Source organism: Oryctolagus cuniculus, chromosome 21 (assembly GCF_051225735.1).
Source record: "Oryctolagus cuniculus isolate XC-2025 breed Fujian yellow rabbit chromosome 21, ASM5122573v1, whole genome shotgun sequence".
NCBI classification, from domain to species: Eukaryota; Metazoa; Chordata; class Mammalia; order Lagomorpha; family Leporidae; genus Oryctolagus; species Oryctolagus cuniculus.
The window spans coordinates 14,479,855-14,490,792 of record NC_142887.1 but is presented as its reverse complement, the minus strand read 5'-3'; the positions used below and the strand labels follow the sequence as shown (position 1 = coordinate 14,490,792).

At 61.8% G+C, this 10,938-nt stretch overlaps 1 protein-coding gene and 1 long non-coding RNA gene across 4 annotated transcripts; one reads left to right on the top strand and one right to left on the bottom strand.

Moving 5' to 3' along the window:
* Nucleotides 1–423: 423 nt before the first annotated feature.
* Nucleotides 424–4,735, bottom strand: LOC149119833 (uncharacterized). Of its 2 annotated transcripts, none has more exons than XR_016227139.1 (3): nucleotides 4,450–4,729; nucleotides 3,239–3,330; nucleotides 424–718 (listed from the first exon to the last, which is right to left on the bottom strand). It is a non-coding gene; the product is annotated as an uncharacterized LOC149119833 (long non-coding RNA). The 2 variants fall into 2 exon arrangements; XR_016227140.1 differs by having other exon boundaries at nucleotides 425–718; nucleotides 4,607–4,735.
* Nucleotides 4,736–4,893: 158 nt separating this feature from the next.
* SDS (serine dehydratase) lies at nucleotides 4,894–10,743 on the top strand. Of its 2 annotated transcripts, none has more exons than XM_008272281.5 (8): nucleotides 4,894–4,965; nucleotides 5,785–5,939; nucleotides 6,217–6,256; nucleotides 6,496–6,635; nucleotides 6,856–6,947; nucleotides 7,382–7,609; nucleotides 9,361–9,485; nucleotides 10,127–10,743. In XM_008272281.5, exons 2-8 carry the CDS (start codon nucleotides 5,787–5,789, stop codon nucleotides 10,333–10,335), a joined length of 987 nt encoding a protein of 328 aa, XP_008270503.4. In that variant the 5' UTR covers nucleotides 4,894–4,965; nucleotides 5,785–5,786; the 3' UTR covers nucleotides 10,336–10,743. The 2 variants fall into 2 exon arrangements, with proteins under 2 accessions (XP_008270503.4, XP_089179345.1); XM_089323219.1 differs by having other exon boundaries at nucleotides 5,498–5,939.
* Nucleotides 10,744–10,938: the final 195 nt, after the last annotated feature.

Below are 10,938 nucleotides of genomic sequence, written 5' to 3'. Positions count from 1 at the left end.
ATCGGATCAGCGCGGTGCGCCGGCTGCAGCGGCGGCCATTGGAGGGTGAACCAACGGCAAAGGAAGACCTTTCTCTCTCTGTCTCTCTCTCTCACTGTCCACTCTGCCTGTCAAAAAAAAAAAAAAAAAAAAAAAAAAAGAAAAAGAAAAAGAAAAATCGCAGCTTGAGCAGGACCCTTGTCTTGCTGCCATCTTTGTGTCTCCTGTCCCCTTCATTTCTCCTTCTAGGTGCTCGGCCCTCGTTGACGTCCTGCGGGACGGGACAATAGCTAACCCACAACACCCCTTAAATTCCTAGATTTTAAGACAAAGACAAAACAGCCTCCCCTCTTGGGTCCAGATGTAGAGAAACCAGCAGCTGGTGAGCAAATGCTTCAGACAGCTGCATCCCACCGTGGAGCACTCGGTTTCAGCCCTGGCTCACTTTTTTTTTTTTTTTTTTTTAAGATTTACTTATTTATTTGAAATTCAGAGTTATACAGAGAGATTAGGAGAGGGAGAGGGAGAGGGAGAGGGAGAGGGAGAGAGAGAGAATTGAAGTCTTCCATCCCCAAATGGCCGCAACGGCTGGAGCTGCGCCGATCTGAAGCCAGGAGCCAGGAGCTTCTTCCAGGTCTCCCATGCGGGTGCAGGGGCCCAAGGACTTGGGCCATCTTCTACTGCTTTCCCAGGCCACAGCAGAGAGCTGGATCCCCCTCCTCGTCTTCCTCTTCTCTTTCTTTCAAATAAATAAAAAATAAGACTGTTTTCACAAAAGAAAAAGAAAGCAGAAGGAAAGAAAGCAACGATGCCAGAGAAGGAAACAGAGTCCATACGTGCAGCGAGGCAGGTTGCCGGGGGTCAGCGTCCCCGGCCCCCTGCAAACTGAGCACCATGGGGGTGGCTGTGCGGCTGCACGGAAGGAATGGGGCTGCTCCCTGGGGCCCTTCCACACTCCACAAGCCAGGAGTGACAGCAACAGAATTAGAAAAATGGGGGAGGAGCACTCTTTGAGGATTTCAAGGAAGCAGAGCGTGTGGCCCAGGCCAGGACACTGGCCAAGTCCTTGCTATGGCCGGGCTGCTGGGGGCCAGGAGGGAGGCGTGGCCAGCGTGGCGGGCACCCTCCCACAGGCTGCCTGGAGCTTTGACCTCCGCCGCCCCCGGGAGGGGTCGGGAGTAGAGGAAGCCCACCATGCCTTGAGCTCAGGGTCTTCTTCAAATGAAAACAGAGTGAGAGTGGAGTCTTCGACGCCTTCGTTTGTGGTCTGCGACTGAATCCCGCTGTGAAAATCTGGACAAAATCCTTCGTAGGGCATGGGGACCTGGCCGGCTCCGCCCATCACGTGCTGATTGATGGGTGATGGTAACCCCAGGGGAGAGGCCAAGTGTGGCCCTGGGAGCCTGACCTTGGCCATGGGAGCCAGTTTTAGACATAAGTCCCCCCCACCCCCAGGGGATAACACCAAATCATCACTGCTTTCCAGAGCCATAGCAGGGAGCTGGATGGGAAGTGGAGCAGCAGGGACTTGAACCGGCGCACATAAGGGATGCCCAGTCCGCAGATGGCGGCCCATTGCTGGCCCTGATCAGCTCTCAGATAAGACACCCTGCAGGCGCGTGGGCTCGGGTGCTGGCCATGTTAACAGAGGTGGGGCGGGCAGAGCGAGGAGCGTGTCCGTGTCACCCACATTGTACTGAGCAGAATTTCTCAGCCTTGCCACTGCTGCTATTTGGGGCCAGCTCAGTCCCTGTGGGGGTCTGCGCTGGGCATTGCAGGGATGGGGGCAGCCTGTCATCTCCTCCCAGCACGTCCCTGGATATCCTCCACCTAGCGTGCAAGTTCACCCCACTCTGAGGGCGGTTTTTATTCTCAGGGCCGTGAGCTCTAGGCCTTGCGACATCCAGCTGGTGTCATTGTACCCAGCTCAGCGACCACCCCAGGGTCACACGGTAGAAGGTGTTGTCAGCCCAGGTCTAAGGGGCACAGGAGCTGGAGAGCTCAGCTGATCCAGCAGGCCGCCTGGGCTGGCCAGGAAGGCAGCACTGCCCGCTCCTCCCCACTGGGAACACAACCGTCAGACTCTCCACCTCCTGCTGCCCGGGACACGCTGATCTGGCCATCCCTGGGAACACTTCCCGGGAAGCTGTGATGTAACAGGACCAGGAGGTGGGGGTGATGGAGGCACCTGGCCCAGTCTCCCCAGCCAGATTCCCGCTCCCCTCCTCCCGGGTCCCCCAGCTTTGCCCTCTTGTCTTGCGTAGAACTGAGCCCCAGTTTGCTCATCTAAGTGGGGGAACACACACAACTGTGCCCCACCACCAAGAGCCAGGGACACAGACGTCCACTTGGACCCCAGAAAATAAAGATGGCCATCACCTCTTAGTGCCCAGCACAAACAACCCGACATCAGTTAAGTTCTTTAAACCTCATGGCAAATCTACTAAGTGGAGACCCTTATCGGGTCAAGAAACCAAAGTACAGAGAGGTTAAGCGACTTATCGGAGGTCACAGAGCAGATCAATGCCACAGTTGGATTTGAATTTGGAAAATGTTCATCGGGGCGAAGTGTTGTGCATACGGATGATGGTCCGTTACCCGATCGTAGAAGGGAGTGGAGGGCCAGCGTGGTGGCACAGCAGATCGGGCCACTGCTCGCAACACCAGCGTCCCATATTGGAGCACGGTTTGAGTCCCAGCTGCTCTTCTTCGGATCCAGCTCCCTGCTAGGGCTCCTAGGAAAGTGGCAGCACATGGCCCAAGTACCTGGGCCCCTGCCACCCATGTGGGAGGCCTGGATGGGGTTACGGGCTCCTGGCTTCAGCCTGCAACGCTGTTGCAGCCATCTGGGGAGCCACCCAGCGGATGGAAGATCTCTCTCTCCCCTCACCCCCTTCTGTCACTCTGCCTTTCAAATAAATAATCTTTTAAAAATAAAAGAAATAGAGACCCGGTGCGTGTTACCACACGGATGGACTTGGAAAGCAGTATAAGTGAGAGAGAGAACCCAACACAACCCCCCCCCCCATTGTACGATTGCATTTCTACGACTAACGGCAGAGCAGGCAGGTGGGAGCGAATGAGTACGGTGGGGATGGGTGGCTCCCAGGGGCTGGGGAGGAGGGGGACGGTCACTCGTGGGCACGGGGTGACCGCGGGGTGATGAAGTGCTGTACACGCGATGCTTAGTAAACGGGTGGCTCCGGTCCCAGGTCAGCGTCAGGGTCCCGCGCCCAGCAGGTGGGCAGAGCCGGCGCACCCAGCGCTCCTTTCGGCTTTTGGTTCTCACGCTGGCATAGAGCTGAATTTTCTCTCTTGGCGTTTTCCGGATCACTGCACGTAGGTGCTGTTCTGGAAACAAATGGGACATCACAAAGAGCTCTGACGGCGTGGCCCTCCTGCTCCTATGACAGACAGCTCTAAACCCCGCCCTCCCAGGGGCTTTGGGACGTCCACACTGCCCAGCCGTGAGTAGCTCTCCCACCCCCCTCATTTCACGACCTCAGCGGGAGACAGCACCCCAGGCGTCAACCCAGGATGTCTGCATATGCCCCGCTGGGTGCACCCCAGCCCTTTCCCTGCACCCACAAACCTCGGAACCCCCAAGCTGACCCCCCAGAGCGGTGCCTGCCAGCTGGGGGTCTCAGGCTGTTTCCCCACCCCAAACACCCATCACTTGCTTGTCTGACACTCCCCATGCAAACACATAGTACAGGATTAGGTGCCAGCAATGTGAGCACCAGCTAAATACACTCAGGCCCATGAGGGGGCTCTGCCCACATGTGAGCCTCATGATGCCCACCCCGCCCCCAGCACACACCCCTATGCACGGTACCTGTACTGGTACATGGTACTGGAGTGCCATGGGAGGTTGGCGGTCCACAAGATGGGACAGCCTGTCCCCCCCGAAGGAGGTGCCCGTGCCCTAGCTGCCCCCTGCTGTGTCAGTACTCTCATCCCAGCCAGCCCTACAAGAGAGCTTTGTGAATGGGCCAGGGACAGAGACAGCCAGTCTTTGAGAGTTTGTGTGTGTGTGTGTGTGCGTGCACACCGCCTTTGTGGACAGAACTCTGCACACTTGGACACACAGGTGGCTCGGCGTGGGGCAGGGGAAATTTCAGATGCAAGGCCTTCCAGTTTTGTGCAGGTAGTGGTGATGGCCGGGGAGGGGGGGGGCGGCACTCCAGGCCCCTTGCATACATACACTATCATGTCTTCTAAGCCTAGGAAGGAGGTGCCATTATCACCCCCATTTTACAGATGGGCAAACTGAGGCTCTAGGAGGAAAACTAACTTGTCCAGAGCCACACAGCTACTAAAGGACAGCTCCCAGATGGGCACCTCGGGCCCCTGAGTCTTACCCACCTCCCCTTTATGCCAAGAGGTGTGCAAGGGTGACAGGGGAGGCACCAGAGAGAGACCTGTGTTGGGGCTGCAGGCCTGAACGGCCTGGGCTCTGCCTCTTCTCACCTGTACGATGCCGGGCCAGGGCAGCCCCCGCGCCCCAGCCTCCCCTTCCGTAGGGCGGGATGTGGCAGCACTCACTGTCCACAGGCTGGCACCTGCTGAGGCCCCCGGCTGTTAGGCGTCATTAGCATCATTGCTGTCACTGTTGTTTGTTGGGTACCTGCTGCGGGCCAAGTGCAGAGTGTGTCTCCCGTCTCCCGCGGGGGCATCGTGTGGTCCTCCTATGTCCTGGGGTGGGTGTTACACTGCTCCGCGTGCGAAGAAGCTGAAGTCCCGAATGGGGAGAGAGGGAGGAGGGGGAAGAGGAAAGACGGGGGAGGGGCAGTGAGCAGGGCTCCCTGGGGGCAGGACCTGGTGGGGGCAGGGCCTGGCGGGGGCGGGGCTGGCCCTGCAGCCCCATTGGCTGCCTGGAGGCATAAAAGCCGGGACTGGGAGCCCGGGCTGTTCAGAGCAGTCAGTCCACTGCCATACCAGTGGCTCCCTCCCTGGCTCGCTCAGCCCAGCTCAACGCCTTGCCAGGTAAGTGGCCCCATTCTCAGGCTCTCTTGGACAGGAGGCCAGTCCCGACGACCCTAGCAGGAAGGCGGGAGGGGATCTGATGCTCGAAAGAACCCTGGCTTGGGAGTGAGTGGCTGGGTGTGTGTGTAGCTCTGTGCCTCAGTTTCCTTGCCTGTAAAATGGAGACACAAAAAGCCCCTCCCTCCTAGGGCTGTTGTGAGGACAAATGGCTGCTGAACGCCTTCTGGCTTGGCTCCTTTTTTAATTTTATTTATGTATTCATTTAAGAGGCAGGGAGACAGAGAGCGAGCGCCCACCCACTGGCTCAGTCCCCTAATGCCCGCAGCAGCCCCCGGCCAGGGGGTCTGAGCAGAGAGCCCAACCTGGGTCCCCCACGTGGGTGGCAGGCACCCAAGTACTGGAGCCCCCACCTGCTGCCTCCTGGGGTGCGCATCAGCGAGAAGCTGGCTCAGAGGCGGGGAGCTGGGAGGGGGCCGGGGCTACATTGTAACCACTGCTGTGGCTCAGTTAGCAACACAGAACATCCTTATAGTTCCAGCTGCGGGAAGGGGGTTCCCCCACCGCACTCAGCGCCGTGGGCGGTTTTCTGGGTGGTTCTGTGCACATGGGAGCGCGTGGACTTCTCCCCCTGCATCGGCCCCAGGTGCAAATCCGCCTCCGCCTGGCGCTTCTCACGCTCTGAGGTCTGAGCTCAGGGGAGGAGGCGGGAGCAGGCGGTGAGGCTGAGGGCAGAGCCCCTGCTGGCTGCTGGGACGCGACCCCGGCCCGGCCCTTCCCCTGCCTGACCCTCCGGGCCTCCCACCCCTCCGCCCCGCCCAGCAATGCCACTCGGGGAGCCCCTGCACGTGAAGACTCCGCTCCGGGACAGCATGGCCCTGTCCATGGTGGCCGGCACCAGCGTCTACCTCAAGATGGACAGCGCCCAGCCCTCTGGCTCCTTCAAGATCCGGGGTATCGGGCACCTCTGCAAGACGGTACGGGCTGCGGTCTCTGCCCCAGCTCCGCGGCAGGGCCAGAGCTGTGTGGAGCAAGAGCCCCAGGCAGGCCTGTGTGCGAGGCCGTCCCTGGCTAGGGGCGCCCAGCCACGAGGGCCCCTGACAACCGCCCGGGGCCGCCTGCCACCCGGCGCCCTCCTCCCTCCCCTGAGCCAGTGTCCCGGGGGAGGAAGCTGCTGCGTGGGCCGCGTTCGGGCTGGGCGGGCAGGGACGGGCGAGGCGGCTGGGGCCTGACCGTGCCCTGCTGTCTCCACAGTGGGCTGAGCAAGGCTGCGAGCATTTCGTCTGCTCCTCCGGTGAGTGTCCTGCTTCCCTGTGCCGCCAGCCGCCCCGTGCGGGGTTGGGGGGGAGACACACGCACCCCCCCCCCATTGTCCTGGCAATAAACCATCACTGGCATTGGCAGCAGCACCAATGGGGGAGACCAAGGGTCCCCTTGACAAGCGGGAGGTAGGAGCCCAGAGCCCCGGGCCCCAACCCTCCCTCGCTGACGCACGCTCCCCTCGCTGACGCACGCTCCGCCCTCACCCGGCAGCCGGCAACGCAGGCATGGCCACGGCCTACGCCGCCAGGAGGCTGGGCGTCCCCGCCACCATCGTTGTGCCCAGCACCACTCCCGCCCTCACCATGGAGAGGCTGAAGAATGAAGGCGCCATGGTCAGGGTGGTGGGCGAGGTGAGTGCCCGCCCAGGCCTAGGGTGCCAGCGGCTGTGCAGGGGTGGGGGGCAGGGGGCCCCCAGTGCCTCACCCTACCCCTCCCCTGGGCCCCCACAGATAGTCAGGATGGTGGGTGAGGTGAGTGCCCGCCCAGGCCCAGGGTGCCGGCGGCTGTGCCAGGGGGGCAGCAGGGGGAGCCTAGTGCCTCACCCCACCTCTCCCCTGTACCCCCCCACAGACACTGGATGAGGCCTTCGAGCTGGCCAAGGCCTTGGCGCAGAACAACCCAGGCTGGGTCTACATCTCGCCCTTCGATCACCCCCTCATCTGGTAGGTGGGGTTCATGGTCAGCCGCCCCCCTCTGCCGAGACAACCCACAGCAGCTGCACGCAGCCCCTCCCCGGCATGCACAGCTGCACACACCAGCAGGTGCACACACGTGCACATGAACCCCGTCCAGGAGGGAGCACAGAACGCCGATGCACGGGCTGCCCCTGAACCAGAGCCTGAGCCGAGGCTTGGAGGGGGAGTGGGGAGCCAGAAAGGGCCCGTCCAAAGGCAGGTGCCCGCTGGGGCGGCCAGGGCTCAACCCCGGGAATGACCTGGGAGCCACACTCCGCAGAATTCGCATACGTGGGAGAAGCCGAGGGGCGGCCATCCAGAGGGAGCCCCGGGGGTCACCGAAAGCCCTCTGGTGGGTGGTGGGGCAGGGAGCAGCCCCAAGGCCTGCAGCTGAGCCGGCCCCGCCCCTGCCCACCCTCCAGGGAAGGCCACGCCTCCATCGTGAAGGAGCTGAAGGAGACGCTGGGTGCTAAGCCCGGGGCCATCGCGCTGTCGGTGGGAGGCGGGGGCCTGCTGTGCGGAGTGGTCCGGGGCCTGCAGGAGGTGGGCTGGGGGGATGTGCCCATCATCGCCATGGAGACCATCGGCGCCCACAGCTTCCACGCCGCCACTGCTGCGGGCAGGCTCGTCACCCTGCCCGAGATTACCAGGTGAGCAGCGGGGGCGCCTCCCTCGGTGTCCAGCGAGCACAGGGGAGCCCCTCGCGCTGGCTGGGGCACAGACAGGGATGCCAGGAAACTGAGGCTTTGGTCCCCTGCCAGAGCCACACAGCGGGGGGTGTCGGGACAGGGACAGGGGCGACACACTTTACCCGTGAGTCATTCCCCATGCCTCATGAGTTTGCCTTTTGCTCAGCCCCTAAGACACGCAGGACAGATCCTGGCCCCAGTCCTCTGTCTCCTTAGGATCAGCTTTGGGCTGCGTTACAGAGGGATCCACGAGGACGGAACTTTCGACTGTAAAACAGGCCTAAAATCTGAGCAATCCAGGGGCAACTCCATGAAGCCAGGGCCCCAGGCTCCTTGAGTTTGTGCCACCATCCTTAGCGTGTAAACTTACAGTCCAAAATGGCTGCTTGGGTACCAACCATCACACCCTCAGCCCATTTGGCAGGAAGGAGGAAGCAAAAACAGAAGGTTCAGACCCGCCCCTTTTCTTTTTAAGATTTTATTTATTTATTTATTTGAAAGGCACAGGTACAAAGAGAGAGAGACAGAGAGATGTTTCATCTGCTAGTTCACTCCCCAAATGGCCACAAGCGGCTGGGGCTGGGCCAGGCCGAAGCCAGGAACCTGGAGCATCTGGGTCTCCCACGTGGGTGGCAGGAGCCCAAGCACTGGGCCATCCTCACTGCTTTCCCGGGTGCGTTAGCAGGGAGCTGGATCGGAAGTGGAGCAGCCGGGACTCAAACTGGCGCCCAGGCAACAGCCTAACGCGCTGTACCACAGTGCCAGCCCTTCAGCCCCGACCTTTGAAGACAGACGCGATTCTCCCGCTTACCTCCCGTGGCCATCACTTAGTCACGTGACCACACCTGGTTGCAGGGGAGCCCGGGACCTCTTTAGAGCAGGTCCATGGGTGCAGCCGGAGAACAGGGCAGACAGCAGCCTGGGGCCGCTAAGAACTCCTCCCCAGCGCCCTGGGGGATGCCAGCAGGTGCTTGGCCTCCTAGGCCACAGCGCGGGCCGGAACTGCTGCGTGTGGGCCACGTGCGAGGGTGGCCCAGCCCCTGGAGAGGCCCCCGAGCAAGCTGCGAGGAGGGGCCGGGCAGAGGACCAGTGGCGACTCCCGGGGTAGCTGGGAGGGGCACCCACACGCCAGCTCCCGTCCAGGTCCTGGAGCTACAGGGATCCTGCTCAAGGCGCTCCCCAGGCGTGCGATCCGGGGCTAGGGACGGCCAGCTGTGTGCCTCAGTCTCCCGTCTCTAAACTCAAGCCCATCTGTAACAGCAGAGACTGTGGGGAGCACCGGCGCGCCAGGCATCCCCCACGCTCTCGGGAAGCGTGCACTATGCTTGGTAATGAGAGTCCCACACGGGACCTGGGGCGGAGGAGGAGTCCTGGTGGACTCCTTGGAGGAGGCAGCCGCAACTCTCAGCCTTGAAGGAACAGGCAGGCAGAGCAGCGCTAAGCTTGGGGGTCTGCAGCCTGGAGCCCCGACAGGGAAGCGCAGGGGTCCCTCAGACACTGGCCGCTGAGTCGGTGCTGGACAGGATGTGATGCTGCGAACCCCAACCCAAACCGTCCATGCTGGGCGCTGGCCCCTGGTCTCGCCCACTGACCTGTCGCTCCTCCCTCCCCTCTCCGCCCTCTTGCCCCTCCTTCCTCTCCCTTCCTGTCCTGTCTCTGCCTCCCTCCCTGCTCTCTTTCCTGTCTCCGGTTCTCTGTCCCCACTTTCCCAGTGTTGCCAAGGCCCTGGGGGTGAAGACGGTGGGGGCCCAGGCCCTGAAGCTGGCTCGGGAGCACCCTATTTTCTCGGAAGTTATCTCGGACCAGGAGGCGGTGGCTGCCATCGAGAAGTTTGTGGGTACGTGCCCAGGCCTTCGAAACCAGACCTGCCCGTGCATGAGCACAACAGCTGTCCACTCGCGGTGCCAAGGGACCCGCTCACCCCAGGACTGCTTTGAGGTCCTGGCTCGTCTCTCACCCCAACTCAGAACAGCCCGTTGATGGGAGATAATGCAGTGCAAAACTAGAAAAGACCAAGCCACGAGGAAAACGTGAGCCCCAGAACCCTAACAGCAGGGAGCAGCAGCTGAGGATTCAAAATGTTGACGCTGAGCTTCCCGGTAGCCATGGTGAAAAAGGAACGCGTGTGGCTCAGAGCTGGATGCAGGGTTGAGTCCGTAATTAGGTCAGACTTTTTCTGGGTCAGCCTCAGACAGGGAAAGCAGGGGACAGGGGGCTGGGGAGGAGCCTCTATGCTGCCACCTTATTCCCCAGCACCCACAGCTCACTTGGCTGGTCACCAATGACTGCAATTGCAATCATTTCATCCATGTCAACGTGCAGGGTGAGCCCGAAGCCCTGACTCGGGCTGGGAGGGTCCAATCCAGCTTTGGGCCGGGAGCTGCGAGCTGACTGGCTCACACTCCCCCAAGCTCTGCCAATGGTTGGCGTTTCCCCCCCCCCCCCCAGCTGGCCCTCACCACGCCCCTTCTTCTGCAGATGATGAGAAGATCCTGGTGGAGCCGGCCTGTGGGGCAGCCCTGGCCGCAGTCTACAGCCACGTGGTGAAGAAGCTGCAGGGGGAGGGGAAGCTGCCGGCGCCCCTGCCCTCCCTCGTGGTCATCGTCTGTGGGGGCAGCAACATCAGCCTGGCCCAGCTGCGGGCCCTCAAGGCCCAGCTGGGCATGAAGGATGGGCTGCCGGAGTGAGGGCCTCACCCCGAGCTCCCGCAGGACTGGAGTTGTATCCAGCGCCTCGTTGTAAATAGGACTCTTGGGCTCAGGCAGCGGCCACTGTGCCAGCAGGTGCACTGCTCATTGGGGGGGTCTGCTGGGTCCCCGGCTTGGGACTTCCCCCGGGGTGGGGCACCAGGCTGTGAACTGAACCCCTTGTGACTCCTTGGCCACCCCAGGCAGCACACCAGGTCCCTGGAGCTGGATGGACGGGGGGCGGGGGACCAGAGGTGCAGTAGGAGGCACCCCCAGAAATGCCGTGACTGCGCCCCCATCCCAGGTGGGCGGCCAGCTCTTCCCTCCTCCCAGGGAGCACTCCCCTGCCCGTTTTTCTAGTGTGCGAACTTTTTCACTGATGGAGAAAACACGTATTTATGAAGCCAAGGTCCTCTGTGTTTTTGCATCGCCAGCTCGTTCCCCCTCCCCGTCCACCCGCCCTGGCTGCTCTCAGCCCCTCCTGATAGGGAGCAAACTGCACCCAGCCTGCTGCTGGTGTGCGTGCTGGTGGGTGGGGGTCCCTGCATCTCAGGGGCTGAACACAGAGCCCGCGGGGGGCAGGCGGAGTCCCTCCTGCTAAGT